The 19,459-nt window shown below is 36.2% G+C and overlaps 1 protein-coding gene across 1 annotated transcript; it reads left to right on the forward strand.

Moving 5' to 3' along the window:
* The first annotated feature begins 853 nt into the window (after window positions 1-853).
* On the forward strand, window positions 854-19,449 carry hdac10 (histone deacetylase 10). Its single transcript, XM_051690289.1, has 20 exons — window positions 854-1,051; window positions 2,458-2,592; window positions 2,844-2,940; window positions 3,262-3,359; window positions 9,335-9,439; window positions 9,892-9,960; window positions 10,045-10,171; window positions 12,351-12,416; window positions 12,495-12,554; window positions 12,650-12,739; window positions 12,837-12,943; window positions 13,150-13,217; window positions 13,638-13,896; window positions 16,184-16,274; window positions 16,355-16,440; window positions 16,551-16,604; window positions 16,749-16,830; window positions 16,922-17,116; window positions 18,938-19,097; window positions 19,292-19,449. The coding sequence occupies exons 1-20, from the start codon at window positions 987-989 to the stop codon at window positions 19,303-19,305; spliced, it is 2,028 nt and encodes a 675-aa protein (XP_051546249.1). The 5' UTR covers window positions 854-986; the 3' UTR covers window positions 19,306-19,449.
* Window positions 19,450-19,459: the final 10 nt, after the last annotated feature.

Consider the following 19,459-nt stretch of genomic DNA (forward strand, 5'->3'; position numbering starts at 1 on the left):
TGGAGGATTTTTTGATGAGAACTCTTTGAAGTAGTTTAAGAAGTTCTGAATATATTTTTCAAATTGTAATAGTAATTTTTCACATTATTAATGTCCTGACTATACATTGTGATCAGTTGAAAGCCACTTTGGTGAATAAAAATACCAATTTCTTTCCATAAGAGCAAAATCTGTGCATTATTCCAAAATTTTAGCCGCCAGAGTACATAATATACACTCTATTTCTTACTCAAGGTGGCGCTGTTGTTTCAGTGATTGACTTGATTTACATTTGACATTGCAATTTGATGAAGAAACAACATGGAAGTAAACTATAGCAAGTTTAACACATGAACAGTATGATTTGGCAATTGTCAGTCAGGTTTACTACTGAAATTATGTAAGTTGTGTGGCTATTTAGAGTCAAAAAGCACCTGAGAAAATACTACTTTATAGATTATGTGTGGCTCAATATGTGTTCGACAGTCAATTACTGTTTGTGTGAAAGTAATGAATCCTGTTATAGATTTTTCCTGTTTTGTTGCATTTTTTCTTTGATTTTGAAAAATAAAACTTAAAAATATATTTTGTTCTATTATTTTCTAATTGTCTTGAAAATATTTTGAAAGATTTGACACTATAGGACTTTTTATAAGATCCATTTGTGATAGATATGAGTGCCAGGTCTGTAAAGACCAAAGTATGTAATAATGTTTGCTGAAACACCCATGCATTTAAGAGTTAATATAATGTAGACTTTTAGTGTCATTTCGCATCGCTGTTCCACTTGCTAGCTCTGTTGGTGGCGCTCATAAACAAAAGATGAATGTGTAATTCACACGATCAGCCGGTAGATGGCAGTAATCCAAGAGCGGGCGCCGGAAGCTTCTCTCCGCGAAGAAACAAACATAAACACAAGCTTATGTGCATTCTGAAGACAGATTGACATTATAATTACAGTTATTAATAGTTTATTCCATCAGTGCGACAGAAAGTAAAGTGTTAAAATGTCGTCAGGATGCGCACTGATCTTCGATGAGGAGATGAGCCGTTATAAACTCCTCTGGAAAGAGTAAGTTATCGTTTAATTAGTAATATATAAATTATTTGATATACACAAGTCATTCGTCATTCATTATAGATATACAAGTTAATTGGTATTAGCATCAATAATTACGTTTTCAGCTTTCGATCACTTTACCGTTATATCTTTTGAAGACATTTTCAGTGTCTTCTACCCTTGTGCGACCTTCGTGACATTTTTGTCTTTTTCATTTTTGTTAATGCCAACGACATAAATGTTGCCAAAGCTGTGCATTTTGGGGGGAAATTTTGATATTTCAACCTCAGTTCCTATAATACATCTATAATACACTGTGTACACAAAATAGTTCCACTCAGGACCTTCAGGACAAAAATGTCCCCATTGAAACCCATTAAAACTGCAATATTTGATCCCAGTGCCATTAAAGCATAAAATCATGAATTCTATGATAATATGCTTTTATTCTGGAGCCCTGGTTTCAAAATGTAAATTTTTTATATTTCCCACCAGATGGCGCCATTTTTCTCATGTTTAAGCCTATGGAGCAAATACATGCTTTTCCCCTATTTTCTGTTTGCTGTATTATAGAGCACTGCAGGCCAGTTGAATAAATGATGCAGCTAAAATTGTGTGGGTGTGTTGGTATGGATGTCAGAGTGTGTTTTTTAAATGTGTATTGAGAAATTTGTGTGGATGTGTATGTGTAAATAACAGTAGTGGCATTATGTAAACAAACTGGCATTTAAAGGGTTAAAGTCCTGAAAATGAATGAATATTTGGTAGTTATGGTTAAAAAAATTAGCTCATTGAAAGTGGAAAATCAAATTAATATATAATATTATTATGGCAGTTTTTAGACGTGGACATTTTTGTCCTCTGAGTAACTTTTTTAAATTGACGCACAAGGGTTAAAAAGAAAGCACCAAAAAGTATTATGTTTGGTTTAAACATGATGTACCATGATAGTACGTATGTAAACATTATGGTATATTTAAGAAGTAGCTTGTTATATCAAAGTACCATGGTATTACTGGTAGCTGATATCATTACTGTACCACAGTACTTCTTAAGGGATTTTAATTTAATTATTTCTGAAATATTTGTTTGAAATTAACATAGACACTAATCAAAAACCTAGTAATTCACAGTTGCTTGTTGTAACTCAGTTATTGATATCAAGAAATCATTGATATCATTTTAACTAATAAGTTTATAGCTGTGAATGCAACCCCTTAGAAATTAGTTTATTGCTGATTTCTGTTATTGCTGTTTGTACAGAAGTCAATGATAAATTGCTGTATTATAACACTAATTAGGGTTTTTAACCAGTAATAATTTCATTGCTAATATAAATAATTATGATTTATGTTTGCTGAATATCAACTCCCACAAGCATGTCAAATACTCAATCAGATTCTTTTTATTTTGTCCAGTCCAACTTGTGAAATTGAGGTGCCTGAGCGGTTGACCGTGTCTTATGAAGCGCTCAGGACGTCCGGCGCGGTGCAGAGGTGCACACAGGTGCCAGTCCGCCAGGCCACCGAGCAGGAGATTTTACTTGCACACAGGTTGGTGGCGACACCAATCACCATTGCATTGTTTTTCATTGAAAGTTTTTCCATGAGGATTTCAGTTCTAAACATTCTGCTTTTTGTGTTGCACGTGTGAAAGAAAAAAATATAGGTTTGAAACATCATGATGGTGATTAAATGATGACAGAATTTTCATTTTTGGGTGCACTATCCCTTTGATTGAGTCATTTCCAGGATTATCACTCCATTTAGTTCTAATGTCTTCAATATTTTTGTGATCAATGTAGTGAGGAATATCTGGAGGTCATGAAACAAACTCCAAAAATGACTGAGGAACAGCTGATGGAGTTTTCAAAGAAGTACAACGACGTCTATTTCCACCAAGTGAGTCCAGTTTTACAGATCCTTCAGGCTTGTTGGGTGTAGATACATATAAAAGTTTAAAAAGTTGAGACTTTCGTCTTTGGAATACATAAAAAAGTTATTTATAGCAGAATTTCGAAGTTAATCATTTCCATACAGTGAAAGATATAAAATGCAAGATATAAAATTTCAGTCTGTTCTACATACAAAGCTATTGTATGGCTTCAGAATACTTGGAATATAGCTTTTTGGAGACCTAGTCGCCATTTACTTTCATTGTATGATATCAAACAACTCAGACATTCTACTAAATGTTGATTTTTTTCTGTCATGTGACTGCAGAACATCTATCATTGTGCTCAGTTAGCCGTGGGGGCCACATTGCAGCTGGTGGACAGCGTCATGAAGAGAGAAGTTAGAAACGGCATGGCGCTGGTTAGGTACGACAGTCCTTACATGGCAATTTGCTGTACCATCCTAAAAAAATACAGGTTTTTGCACTGGTTCGAGCTAAAGCATTAAAATTTAAGATTGTTATCAAATCATTTTGGTGATTTGACATGATATTGAAATATAAATCAAATCACCGCCATCACAGCATTGGGGGGGATGTGTGCCCACGTCTCCCCCAATTCTATGCCAGTGTATGTGTGTGTGTGTGTGTGTGTGTGTGTGTGTGTGTTTATATATATATATATATATATATATATATATATAATTTTATTTTTGTCATAAACATCATAATTGATTTAGCAGCAAGGTCCATTCTTTCAGGATTTTCTGTGCATTTTGTCAACTTTAGTCTGGTGCGCATTGACTTGAACTCTTAAAGGGATAGTTGACCCAAAAATGTAAATACTGTCATAAAATACTCACCTAATGTATTGCAAACCCTTATGACATTCATTCTTTCATCCATGGACCACAAAAGATGTTAGGCAGAATGTTAGACTCAGTCTCCATTCACTTTGAATGGAAGAAAAGATGAATGAAAGTGAATAGTCACTGAGACTAACATTCTGCCTTTTATTATTCATTTTAATTTCTTTCTTCTGTGGGATTGAAACAACACGAGGTTGAGTAATCGTGACAGAATTGTAATTTCTGGGTGAACTATCATTTAATGACCTTTTTAAATATTTGATTTTCCAAGAACAACAATGTAAATGTAAGTTGGTACATGATTGTGTCACATTTTGCTGGGAAACAAGTGAGCGAATAAGAATATTGATGAGAATATTGCTTCTGAAAAAATTATAGTTGAACACATTTCCTTTATTTCTCTCCGGACAAGTAACTTTTTTACTCAGACAAGTGGATGACCAATTTACTTGTCCGAAGGACAAGCACATGACAATCCTTAATGTCAAGCCCTGATCAGGAAAGCGCTAACCCAAACCTAACCCAACCCCTAAACCTAACCCTAAGCATTTCACAGACCAATCCTCATAAATATGAATGAATCTACAATCATCACGATGGTGCCGCGGATGGCTGCCTCGGTGTGGAGCTCCTCAGTTCTTTTGTTGTTTTTGTTTGTCTTGTGTTTAGTAATCTTTTTCCAATCAGTTTTAACAGAGACGAACTGCTGAACATTCGACAGCATGTACCAGACAATCTTTTCCCGGTTTTTGAATATTCAGACATTTTGCTAGACATTTTAGTTGGAGGCGCAGCTTTGTTGTTCAGGAGACGCAGGCGAGAAAGACGAGCCGGTGCGCTGGTCAAACTCCGTCGGCGGGGCTTTTGAACAACGCTGCCGAGTATTCACTTAGCGAATCTTCGCTTTCTTTCTAACAAAACGGACGATCAACATCTCCTCACCTGCACAAACAAGGACTTTTCAACCTCTGCTGCCTTGTGCTTCACAGAAACCTGGCTGAGTGAAGCCATTCTGGACAGCACGTTACATCTGCCGGGCTTTCCGCTGTTCAGAGCGGATCGCATCACGGAGTTAACGGGGAAAACGAGAGGCGGTGGAACATGCTTTTATATCAATGAAAGTTGGTGTACAGATGTAACAACGTTAAAGAGGATGTGCTGTCCTAATTTGGAAGCGCTCTTTATTAACTGTAAGCCTTTCTACTCGCCGCGGGAGTTTTCCTCGTTTATTCTGGTGAGTGTGTATATCGCGCCAAACGCGTGTGTGAACACAGCGCTGCAACAGCTGACTGATCAAATCACAGACACAGAACAACAATACCCGGACTCAGTTATTATTATTCTTGGGGATTTTAACATAGCAAATCTCACACGTGAACTGCCCAAATACAAACAGCACATCACATGCCCCACCAGAGACAGGAACATACTGGATCATTGCTACACAACAATAAAGGATGCATATCGCTCTGTCCCTAGAGCAGCTTTGGGACTCTCTGATCAGTGTCTGGTTCATCATCTTCCAACCTACAGGCAGAAATTAAAATCAACCAAGCCAGTAGAAAGGACTGTAAAGAGATGGACCAATGAAGCAGAGCGGGACCTACAAGCCTGCTTCGATTGCACGGATTGGAGTGTTTTTGAGGCTGCAGCCACAGACATGGACAAGCTCACAGATACTGTGACATCATATATCAGTTTCTGTGAGGATATGTGCGTTCCTACTAGGACTTATTTAAAGTTCAACAACGACAAACCGTGGTTTACAGCAGAGCTCAAGCAGCTTCGTCAGGCCAAAGAAGATGCTTACAGGAGTGGGGATAAAGTCTTGTACAGTCAGGCCAGGAACACACTGAACAGGGAAATCAGAGTGACTAAAAGAAGATACTCTGATAAGCTGAAAAACAAGTTTTCAGCTAACGACCCTGCATCAGTGTGGAGTGGTATGAAACAACTCACAAATTATAGGACTCCTACCCCCAACCCTGTAGGGAACCAACAACTGACTGACGACCTGAACGTGTTCTACTGCAGATTTGAAAGGCCCAATCTTACACCCCAGACCCACTCTGACCTTCACTTCACACAAACACCAACACCTCCTGCAACCCCCCTCCTCCCCCCTCCTGCTACTCAACCTGCACTTAAGATCTGTGAAGATGATGTGAGCCGTGTCTTTCGGAAACAAAAGATGAGGAAATCTTCAGGCCCAGACGGTGTCTCACCTGCCTGTCTGAAAGTCTGTGCTAACCATCTGGCCCCCATCTTCACACAGATCTTCAATAGATCACTGGAGCAGTGTGAAGTCCCATGCTGCTTCAAATGCTCAATCATTATTCCTGTCCCAAAGAAACCAAAAATCACAGGACTTAATGACTACAGACCTGTCGCCCTGACGTCTGTGGTCATGAAATCATTTGAAAGACTGGTGTTGGCCCACCTGAAGAACATCACTGGACTTCTTCTAGATCCCCTTCAATTTGCTTATCGAGCAAACAGGTCTGTGGATGATGCAGTCAACATAGGATTGCATCATATCCTGCAACATCTGGACAGACCAGGGACATATGCAAGGATCCTTTTTGTGGACTTCAGTTCAGCTTTCAACACCATCATCCCAGCTATACTCCAGAATAAATTACACCAACTCTCTGTTCCCACATCTATCTGTCAGTGGATTACCAGCTTCCTGATGGACAGGCAGCAGCATGTGAGACAGGGGAAATTCACTTCTAGCACCTGTACAATCAGCACTGGTGCCCCCCATGGATGCAGTCAAAACAACTTTGAGCTGAACACGCTCAAAACGGTGGAGATCATTGTGGACTTTAGGAGAAACACCCCAACACTGACCCCCCTCACCATTCTAAACAGCACTGTGGCAGCAGTGGAGTCATTCAGGTTCCTGGGCACTACCATCTCACAGGACCTGAAGTGGGAGACCCACATTGACTCCATTGTGAAAAAAGGCCCAGCAGAGGTTGTACTTCCTTCACCAGCTGAGGAAATTCAACCTGCCACAGGCGCTGCTGATACAGTTCTACTCAACAGTCATTGAGTCTGTCCTCTGCACTTCAATAACTGTCTGGTTTGGTTCAGCTACGAAATCAGACATCAGAAGACTACAAAGTACAGTTTGGACTGCTGAGAGGATTATTGGTTGCCCCCTGCCCCCCCTTCAAGAACTATACACTTCCAGAGTGAGGAAAAAGTCTGGAAAATCAACTGTTCAAACTGTTGCCTTCTGGCCGACGCTTCAGAGCTCTGAGCACCAGAACCGTCAGGCACAGGAACAGTTTTTCCCTCAGGCTATCCATCTCATGAACAGTTAAAACTGCCCCATTGAGCAATAACTATGTGCAATACACAGTTTAGTCTTTTTTTATATTTATCCAACACATCCAACCTCTTCTGCCTTTTAATTCCTCTGAAAAAATAAATAAATAAATAAATTAAAAAAAAAACATTTGCACTGTACATAACAGATTGTATTAGATTTGCACTACCCATATGTATGTGTGTATGTATGTATGTGTGTGTCTGTACATATGTGTATAATTAGATTTATTTTTTATTTTTTATTATTATCTATGTCTTGCTGCTGTTTTTGTATTGTTTTTGTATTGTTGTACACTGGAAGCTCCTGTCACCAAGACAAATTCCTTGTATGTGTAAGCATACTTGGCAATAAAGCTGATTCTGATTCTGATCTGCTGACATCCTACATTTTGGAAATCCGCAAACTGACGTGTTTAAAAAGAGCATTTGCTGTGTTTATGTGATGTCAGAATTAACTTAATTTCTCACTTGTCTTTGTTAAACTTGTAAATGACTGTTATATGTTCTGTGATATTTTGACAGAGGTGAATAAATAAAGTGATTAATAGTGCTGCCAACTGATTAAGATTTTAAATCAAATTAAATACAGGATGTGCTGATTAATTAAATCAAATTAATTGCAATTAATCGCATATCAAAATTTACTGCAAAACGCCACTGAAAACTTTTTAATTTAGAGTATAGTAATTTAATAATATTATAATATATTATAATAATAAATATTATAATTCAGACAATTCAAATACATTACATCAAATACCTACAGCATACAAAAAGTCTCTTTAAAAGTATTTTTTTATTTATATTATTTGTTTAACACTTGTACACTTATCAATAGTTCCATTAATAGATTTGACTCGAATCATCAAATGTGGATCCCCCAAATTTATTTTTTAAAGAAATGTAATAACGCTATCTTCACTAAAGTAAAAACACCGCAGTTATGCATTGCTTTTGGGATTTTATGTTTTTTATTTTATTTTATTTTTTACCTTATTTACCTCTAAAATACTCCATGTTCAAATATAGCAAATAAGCACATTTTAAGTTATCTTCACTTCAGTAAAAAAAATCTTAATTTCAGTACATTTAAAGATGGTCAAAACATCAAAATATGTCATGCATTGGGGTCTCTGGTGACATCTGCTGGAATAAAAATAACAATTACATGAAATGACAACTATAGCCAGTAGATGGCTTCAGTGCTCCATGCATTGGCTGATCTCTATAAGCCAATGTTGTAACAAATGTAATTTCCAGATATTATCACAAGTTATGCTTTATAAATGCATTATGTATTTTTACACATTATAAAAGTAAATTATTTGTAAAGTTGTATAATTTTTTTAAACCACTTGTGTTGAGTGAGATTTTGCAGAGATTCCACAATATGCTTACAGTCAAACCAGACCATGGTGTGCATCTCCCACACCTAAGCATAAACTTTCTCACAGTGGGGTCAGACTAAAACTTTGATCTGCTCAAATTAAGGAAATAATTTTTATTTAAATGACCTGAACAGTGATTACGGGTTAATTGTTGGTCTATTTATTTGTGCATCAGATGGATGCTTTTGGAGTGTCTCACTTAGGTTGTGTCGTGTCTAATAATTTTCCAGTGCCTATAGTCAGAAGTGTTGTGTTTTAAGGACGATGTTCCAAATTAAACATTGTTTAAAACATTGAAAAATGAGTATCGTGTTTTCAGCTGTCTTTGAGCGCAGAAGCGTGTCTGTGGAACGCTGAGCTGCCTGCTCGTTGGTTTAACAAGGCTTTGTTACCTGCACAACTGGAGTCGCGCTGACTGCCCCCTACTGCTTCAAGGGGGCACATCAAGCTTGTATTGCCCAGATAGTTGAAACATTCCTTATAAAGCAATTTATGTACAGGTCAGGGGCATGATTAATTGCGTACATTTTTTTGAATGCATTATTTTTCATATAATTAATCACACAAAATTAACGCATTTAATGAACAGTGCTAGTGATTAAGTATTTTGCTGTCATTACCAACGAAGCCACACATGAATCCAATTTGGTGAATTGAGTGTTGCCATAGAAACAAGTCATTTCTGAGCATGTGAACAGGTCCGACAGGTCATCTCTTAATTACGATAATTCCAACATGACTTGAATGCATCATTTTGTTTAGTTGTAGTAATTCACTATTGTTTATTTCCTTCTATTCTCTTCAAGGCCTCCCGGACACCACAGTCAGCGTTCTGCTGCAAACGGTTTCTGCGTGTTCAATAACGTGGCCATTGCAGCACTTTATGCTCAGAAAAACTACAGCGTAAACAGGTGTTGATGTTCTGCACAGTTGTGAAACAGATCCAAATTTGCACTTGTAATAAAAAGGTTTTGTTGCACAAGACGGCCCCACTTTATATTAGATGTATTTAGCTACTGTGTACTAACATAAAAATACATACAATACAATGTACTTACAGTATAACTACATTTTGTTCTGCAAAATTCTCACAAAATTCACATTTGCTGCTACTGAGATTGAGGTACGAGTAGGTTAAGGGTTAGGGTTAGATTTAGGGTTAGGCATAAGATTAAAAGTGTAACTACAGATGTAAATAAATGCAGGTACTTTAAATGTAAGTACGATGCAACAAAACGTGTACATAATAGGTACATTTTATAAAATGCTTAAGTACATAGTAGTTAAAGACACCTAATCTAAATGGGGTCCCATAAGATTTGGTTTACTCTACATAAATTCTGATCTTCTGGGTTCTTTCCAGGATTTTGATTGTGGACTGGGATATCCACCATGGACAGGGTGTCCAGTACTGCTTTGAGGAAGACCCAAGGTTAGACTGTCTTTTCTTCTGATGGACAGTACAATATGATAATACTGTTATATCATTTACATGACTCTCTTTTTTTTTTCTTAGTGTGCTTTATTTTTCTTGGCATCGATATGAGCATCAGACCTTTTGGCCCAATCTCCCAGAGTCAGACTACACCAGTATCGGGAAAGGCAAAGGATCCGGCTTCAACATTAACCTCCCCTGGAACAAGGCAAATGAAAACACATTTCAAAACACACACCATCAACAAACAGAAATATGACAAGTTTCCAAACAGGTTTCCCAAACTCTTCCCCTCATTTTCTATTGGTTGGACAAATAGATAGCCCCGCCCATAAATCACACCATTGGTTGAGCCCATGTTGCTTAATTATAGTTTTTTATCCACATTAAAGGAATAGTTCACCCAAAAATTATTTTTTCATTATTTACTCAACCTCATGCCATCCCAGATGTGTATGACTTTCTTTCATCTGCTGAACACAAACAAATATTTTTAGAAGAATATTTCATCTCTTTTGGTCCATACAATGCAAGTGAATGGTGGCTAGAACTTTGAAGGTCCAAAAGTAGCATAAAAGTAATCCATACGACTCCAGTGGTTAAATCCATGTCTTCAGAAGTGATATGATAAGTCTGGGTAGGCCTGTCATTATTATTATATAATCGTCTGATCGTGTTTTTTTGATCTAGCCACGGTTAAGATAACTGCGATTATTGTGCACTTAAAATTCCAATCACATTATAATGCCTAAATAAGGGAATTTTAAGCGTATCATCTTCTTCTTTCGGCTGCTCCCATTAGGGGTCGCCACAGCAGACCATTCATGATCTGCATATTTGTCTTGGGACAGGTTTTACGCCAGATGACCTTCCTGACACAACCCCCAGTGTCTGGGGCACTCTCACTCACACCTACGGGGCAATTTAGAGTCTCCAATTCACTTAACCTGCATGTTTTTGGGCTTGTGGGGGAAACCAGAGCACTAGGAGGAAACGCATGCAAACATGGGGAGAACAACCCAGTTGAGCTTGGACTCGAACCCAGGACATTCTTGCTGTGAGGCGACAATGCTAACCACTGAGCCACCGTGCCGTGTTTGTGTGTCATTCAGTTGAACTCCAAGTGTCACTGAGCTGCACCGCGGACGCGGACACCACGTCAATCAGAGCAGCTGCTGTCTGGAAGAGCACGTGAAGAGCTTCTCAAGTGCTCTGATGCACGTGCCGTCACCAGAGGCTCGCACCGAACTCCTGCAAAAATATAAACAAACAAATATAAACTTTGATAGTGAATGCAAAGCACTCCGGCTTCACTTTAAATGATCGTAAAATAGCTAATGCAATGACCCAGAGGATGAGACATGCACTTATTTCTGTGGAGGGATAAAATGATGAAACAAAATAAGGTTTTGCTTCATGAGAAATAAGGGCTTATGAGCATTAAAATAATGTATGAAAGTGAAGAAATTAGGACAGAAATATTTTACTATTGCATAATATAATATATAATAATATTAGATAATATAAATATAATACAAATATATATTTTATATTATTATTTTTTTTAACAAAAAATCAAATATATATTTTTTTAAATGAGTTCCAAAAACAACAGTGTAAATGTAAAATAAATTGACCAAAACTAATGTTGACCAAAAAGAGAGACATATTTGAAGTATTTTGAAATATTTTTATATATAAAACATTATTTTTCATGTTATCGTATAGTTTTAAAGCCTTAAAAGGAAATCATAAATCCATATTTTATTATTTGATTTATATATTTGAAGTTAAATATGTAAAAATGACTTCTTGAGGTGTATGAAACACACATGCACCTTTAGAAATATGACAATTTACATGACAATTTATCATTCAAGCCCTAATTACACAATTAATCATCATAATCGCAATTATTTGTTTGACAATTAATCGTCAGTCAAATTTCATATTCATGACAGCCCTAAATTTGGATGAGAAACAAATCAATATTTAAGTCCTTTTTTACTCTAATCTCCACTTTCACTTCCACATTCTTCTTTTCTTGTTTTTGTCAATTCACATTCTTCTTACATATCGCCACCTACTGGGCAGGGAGGAGAAATAATGCGAGAATTTTCATTTTTGGGTGAACTATCCCTTTAAGATGGGTTAAGAAAAAGTATTTTGTTCTAACACCATATTTTAATCAGGCAGGATTAATAAAGTGATGAGCAACATGACATTTTGTCGGTCACTTTGTTTTAATTTTGTGGCGTCAACTGCAGTGAAATCCCATTAGTCCAAAATCCTTATTATCTGTCATTTATATGTTTTGTTAGCATGTGAGTCACATGGCTTGTGTTTTTGTACATGCATGCTGATATAGTGTGTCCTGTTTCCTGCAGGTGGGGATGACGAACAGTGACTACCTCTCTGCCTTCTTCCACGTTCTTTTGCCTGTCGCATACGAGGTGAGTGTTTGTTCTCCTGAGCAGTCAGAGGATTTCTGTGCCTGTTTGTTCAAGCTGATAAACCATTTTGCTTTTCAGTTTAATCCAGAGCTGGTTCTGGTGTGTGCCGGTTTTGATTCAGCCATCGGTGACCCAGAGGTAAGAGCACATCTCTTTTGTGTTCCACGGAAAAATAAAGTCGTAAGGGTTTATTTAAATTAGAAATATCCTTTTAAGCAGTTGTTCTGTTTTAGGGTGAAATGTGTGCCACCCCTGAGATCTTTGCCCACCTCACCCAACTCCTGATGCCTCTGGCTGCTGGCAAAATGTGTGTCGTCCTTGAGGTCAGTTGACATAATTTTCAGTTCCACTCTTGTTGTATTCATTTGCATATTGCATAATTTGTTATCCTGTTTCTCCTGGTCTGTTTCAATCCTTAAGGGAGGGTACAACCTCAAATCTTTGGCCCAATCGGTTTGCCAGACCGTCCAGACCCTTCTTGGAGATCCGGCCCCTCGTCTGTCAGAACTCAGTGCCCCTTGTGATAGGTGAGTTGAGTCCAACAGTGCCCCTAAACACTTTCTCAGAAGTGTTTTTCCTATTAATTTTTCCATAGAGATTCCATAAAACCCTTCATTTAAGAGTTCTAAGTCATGAATCAAACCAACCAGCTCTGAGGTGAATCACAACATTACAAACTTTGATTTGAAGCAAAAAAGTATTTGAAAATCATACGTTGTGTGGTCTTTCGCAGTGCACTGGATTCTATTGCGAATGTTCGTACAGCTCATTCACCGTACTGGAGCTGTTTTAAACACTTAGGTAAATGTTTGTTACTCAGTTTTACTTAAATGTAATTGCTTTTTTCCCTTTTCTTTAAAAAGATTGTTTTACAAAGGTTGGTGAAATAAAAGTTTTCTAACTTTGCAGTATTGAGTGGATTACACATGGCAACTAAAACATGTTTAGTTACTTGATTTATTTATTTACTTAAAACTAAATTAAAATTCTGACATGGTTTAACACCCTCATGTTGTTCCTAATTCATATGACGTACTTTTATCTGTGGAACACAAATGGAGATGTTAGGCAGAATGTGACTGGTACTAAACATTCTGCCTAACAATCTCCATTTGTGTTACACAGAGGGAAGAAAGTCATATGGGATTTTAAAAACATGAGGGTGAGTAAATGATAATAGAATTAAAAATGTTGGGGTCTTTTGTCATCCTGTTCTTGAAGGCACTAATTCAGACACGAGCATTAAACATCGCAAACTGGAAGAGAAGAACGGCGGAACGAAAGATGCAAAACCTTCACCGGAGACTCAAACCAAGAAGAAGATGGAGGATATTGTGTGGCCTGAACCCTTACCAAGATCATCACCTGCTCTGCGCACAGTTGTAGCTCCCCCTTCTGGTGTGGAGGTCGCACTGCCAGAGGGCTGCAAGAGTTTGGGGGAAATCTCCAAAAGTGCTCCTGAAGTAGCACAAAAGATCAGGTTGGTAAAAGGGTGTCAGATAGATGTCTAATACTAGAAAACATCAGAAAAAAGGATAAAGGCCACATTGCAACTACGGGCTGTGATGAATTGCTTAAAATCTTGATATTTTTTACCCCTGACAGTATCCAAAATATATCTCTATATTTTTTCAATTGGAGGAACAGTCATTCCAACCAAACAGCCTTTGTTCATTTGAAAATTTATAACGCAAGAAGAAGAATACTGGTAACAATCTAGTTAGAATGATAAAGGCAAGCTTTTCCACACTGTTTTTCACTAAAGGAACGTAAGGATGCAAGATACCAACTTAAACTTGCCAACTCCAACGCCATTTTTCCTGCTTAAAGCTGAAGTATGAAATGTCTGCGACACTAGGGATATGTAAACTTCTGACCCACTGAGAATGTGTTGAAATAAATCATTCTCTCTACTATTATTCTGATATTTCACATTCTTAAAATAAAGTAGTGATCCTAACTGACCTAAGACAGGGAATGTTTTCTATGATTAAATGTCAGGAATTGTGAAAAACTGAGTTTAAATGTATTTGGCTAAGGTGTATGTACATTTCTGACTTCAACTGTGTGTACACTACCGGTCAAACATTTTGAAACACTTGACTGAAATGTTTCTCATGATCTTAAAAATCTTTTGATCTGAAGGCGTATGCTTAAATGTTTGAAATTAGTTTTATAGACAAAAATATAATTGTGCCACCATATTAATTTATTTCATTATAAAACTAAAATTTAATAAAAAAAATTTTTTTAAATTGATGACTTGGACCAAATAATAAAGAAAAGCAGCCAATAAGTGCCCAACATAGATGGGAACTCCTTCAGTACTGTTTAAAAAGCATCCCAGGGTGATACCTCAAGAAGTTGGTTGAGAAAATGTCAAGAGTACATGTCTGCAAATTCTAGGCAAAAGGGTGACTACTTTGAAGATGCTAAAATATAACACAGTTTTGATTTATTTTGGATTTTGTTTAGTCACAACATAATTCCCATAGTTCCATTGATGTTATTCCATAGTTTTGATGACTTTACTATTATTCTAAAATAATAAATAAAAATTATAATAAAGAATTAGTAAGTGTTTCCAAACTTTTGACCAGTAGTGTGTGTGTGTGTGTGTGTGTGTGTGTGTATATATATATATATAATAAATGTGAATAATAAAAAAAAAAAAACTATTTCAAATAATTGCAGCATTCATTATGTTGCTTAATTTCATATTGCCAGCAAAATAATTGCAAATATATTGTGAATAATAAATAAAATATAATAATAAACAGTAAATATCATATAAATAAAATGAAATAAAAGTAAATATTTAATAATATAAAAATAAATTATATATATAATTAAAAATAAATATTACTAATAAATAAAAAGAGCTTTCAAATCATTGAAATATTCATGATGTAGCCTAATTTTATATTTTTTATTGTGAATAAAGAATAAAATGTTATAATAGTTAATAAATAAAATATAAAAAAAATAAAAATCACTTTCAAATCATTGCAATATTCATGATGTTGCTTAAATTTAGATTGCCAGCAAAGTCATTTCAAATATTGTGAATAATAAATAAAATATCATAATAAACAATAACATATAATCTATAAAATAAATACAAATACAAAATGCATATTTAAGAATAAAAATATTTAAATGAATAAAATATATAAATTTAATAAATATAACAATAAAAGCCATTTCAAATCATTATGATATTCATGATGCAGCCTAATTTTATATTGTGAATAATGAATAACATTTTATATTAATTAATAAATAACAATAATATAAATTAAATAAAAATGAATACAAATAAGGCACTTTTAAATCATTGCGATATTCATGATTTTGCCAGCAAAGTCATTACAAAAATTGTGAATAATAAGATATAATAATAAACAATAAATACCATAAAAAATAAAATAAATATAAATACAAAAAATATTTAAGAATAAAAATAATATATAAAAATATTAAATATATAAATTCAAATAAATGTAAAAACAAAAGTCATTTCAAATCATTGCGATGTTCATTGTTACTTAATTGTGAATAATGAATAAAATATATGTGTAAAATATATATATATATAAACAATTAAAAAATATATAGATATATAAATAAAAAGCATAACTTTCAAATCATTGCGATATTCATGATATCGCTTTCTTTTAAATAACAAGCAAAGTCATTTTGTGAATGTTCTAAATATCGCCTGGCCCTAATTACAGCCTTTTCAAATTCCTTTTTTCCATTCCCAGAGATAAGCTTTGCCAAGACGTAGTGGACCAAAAGATGCTCCAGCCCCTTGGAAATATAATTTCAGTTCTTGACCAAATGAAGAATAAAGAGGTGAGCAAACAACAACAGGTTAATCAGTTGTTTTTGTATGTGCAGTATTAGTTAACATTGGACTTGTAACACATTTTCAGGTGTGTAATGGCTGCGTTCTGGTGCCCGACTTGAATGTGTCCGTACAATGTTCTGTTGAACATGCACTCACCAGCCTTACTAAACGGTACAACACTTGTAGTCATGCCAGAGTTACTTTTAAAAATGACCTTGAGAAGATTCATAATTGCTTGCAAGTATGTGATACTGAATGGAGTGCTTGTGATTTTAATGAAGGGTGCTGATTGTTTTTATTGGAGATGGAAAATTGCCAGTCAACACCAGTGATGGGTGAGCAGAGTTATTGAATATCTTTTTTATGGCCTGTTTACCAATTGACCTTTTTCAAAGACTGTGATGATGTGTTTCCGCCTTAAATAGCAGCATAAATCTATCAGATGTTTTTAGATTTTCAGTTTCATTATTTCTCTCTAGGACGGCATTACTCGTGCAAATATGCAGTGAAGAAGCGGAAGAAGAGAAGTCTATCAACCACGTGCCATTGTGTCTAAGAAAAGTGCGTTATCACACCTGATATTGAGCAACATTTATATAAAAAAAAAAAATCTGTTACCATAAAGTCACTTTCACTTCTCGTTTCTCGCTAGGGGGAAAGTTTCACAGAAGGTTTCATGCAGGCAGTGTTGGGTCTGCTTCTGCCCCTGGCTTATGAGTTTAACCCGTACCTGGTGCTGGGGGTTGTTGAGGAGGGCAAATGGAAAACTCTTTTGCCACCAGTCTGGGGTCACCTGATCAGTCTGCTTCAAGGCCTGGCACAGGGGCGAACGCTTGCCTTACTGCAGGTCAGACTCTGAACCTGAAATTGGCCCAAAGCATTTTTTGTGGTCTGGTTTCTTTCAAATTGTTCTTTCAAATAGGTTTTAAATAAAAAATTCTTGGTTCAATACAAGTAAAGCTCAATCAACAGCATTTGTGACATAATGTAGATCACCACAAAACTTTATTTTGACTTGTTCTACCTTTTCTTATCAAAAGCAAACATCTGGGTTACAGTGATGCACTGAGACTTCTGTAATATGTGTCACTTTTGTATACTTAGCATCTACAGTGGCAAGAAAAAGTATGTGAACCCTTTAGAATTAGCTGGTTTTCTGCATTAATTGCTCATTAAATGTGATCTCAACTTCATCAAAGTCACAAGTATAGACAAACACGATGTGCTTAAGTTAACAACACAAACAATTATAATCTTTCATGTCTTTATTGAACACATCCCATTAAACATTCACAGTGCTGTGGAAAAAGTAAGTGAACCCTTGAATTTAATAACTGGTCGATCCTCCTTAGGCAGCAGTAACCTCAACCAAGCATTTCCAGTAGCTGCGGATTAGACCTGATCAACGTTCAGAAGAAATTTTGGACCATTTATTCTTACAGAACTGCTTCAGCTTAATCATATTCTTAGGATGTCTGGTGTAAATGGCTCTCTTGAGGTCATTCCATAGCATCTCTATCGGGTTAAGGTCTGGGCTCTGACTGGGCCACTCCAAAAGGTGGATTTTCTTTACTTTGCTTCAGATGGCACACAGCCACCCTGACATTATCCTGTAGGATATCTTAATAATCTTGGGAATTCATTTATCCCTTGATCATGGCAAGCAGTCCATGACCCAAAGCAGCAAAGCAGCCCCAAATCAAGATGCTCCCTCCACCGTACTTCATTGTTGAGATGATGTTTTCATGTTGGTATGCGGTGGCCTTTTTACACCATCTTAGTTTCATCAGTCCACAAAACATTTTCCCAGAAGCGTTATGGAGTGTCAAGGAGGTCTTTAGCAAACGTCAGGTGCGCAGCAATGACTTTGTTGGAAAGCAGCAGCTTCCTTCATGATGTCCTGCCATGGACATCATGCCTGTTTAATGTTTTCTGTATAGTAGACTCATGAACAGAGATGTTAACCAGTTCCAAATATTCCTTCAAGTCTTTATCTGTCACTCTAGGGTTTTTATCTCATTGAGCATTCTGCGGTGTGACCTTTGAGTCATCTTGGCTGGTCGGCCACTTCTAGTGAGAGTATCCACAGTACTAAATCGTCTCCATTTATAGACAATTTGTCTAATTTGTAGACAGATGAATATATAAGTTCTTCGAGATAACGTTAAAATCCTTTCCAGCTTTATGCAAAGCAACAATTCTTGATTGTAAGTCTTCTGAGATCTCTTTATTTGTGAGGCATGGTCCACGTCAGCAAATGCTTCTTTTGAATAGCAAATTAGAAATGTTTTAGAGCATTTTATAAGTCATAGTTGCTCTAACCCACACCTCCAATCTCGTTAATTAATTGGATGCCAGGTTTGCCAACTCCTGACTCCAGTTAGCTTTTGTTGACGTCATTACCCTAGGGGTTAAACTTTTTCCAGCCCACACTGTGAATGTTTGAATTATGTATTCAATATGTACAAGAACAATACAGTAATTTGTGTGTTATTAGTTAAAACAGATTGTGTTTGTTCATTATTGTAACTAAGATGAAGATCAAACCAGATTTTAAGACAAATTTAAACATAAATCTAGGTATTTCCAAAGGGTTCACATACTTTTCTTGCCACTGTATTTGCTTCTAGTACTTTAGCAGTAAATCATAATTTCTGCATGTCTTTAGGGGTATGACAAAGATCTGGTGGAGGTTACAGCCGCTGCCCTCTCTGGGGCCCCTGCCCCTGCTCTTGGTGCCCTGGGGCCCCCCAAACCTGAAGATTTTCAGGCGATGGAAAAGCAAAGACAAAGGCTGCAGAAACGGTGGAGTCTACTCCGATGCACAGGTACTGATCTTATAGCCAAAATACCAACAAAACAAATCAAAATGGTGTGCTTGTAAATCTAAATGAGAATATGTTCATCATTTTTCAAATACAGAGTTCATTGTGACGTTAGAGTAAGCCAGTTTTAAGCCTTATTGTAATGATACTACAATGTTTTACAAGAATAATAATAATGTGTGTGTGGGTGTCTACAGTTTCAGAAAGCTGATGGAAACTCCTGGGATGTCCTCTCTCCTCACTCCTTATGTCGAGCTATGAGAAAATCATCAATTCTTACAATTCTTTCGTAATTTTATACTTTTCTATGATATTAAAACAAATCTGCATTTGGCAGTGGATGGTTATTTTCTGACTTTCCTGTG

This window comes from Myxocyprinus asiaticus, chromosome 46 (genome assembly GCF_019703515.2).
Source record: "Myxocyprinus asiaticus isolate MX2 ecotype Aquarium Trade chromosome 46, UBuf_Myxa_2, whole genome shotgun sequence".
NCBI lineage: Eukaryota > Metazoa > Chordata > Actinopteri > Cypriniformes > Catostomidae > Myxocyprinus > Myxocyprinus asiaticus.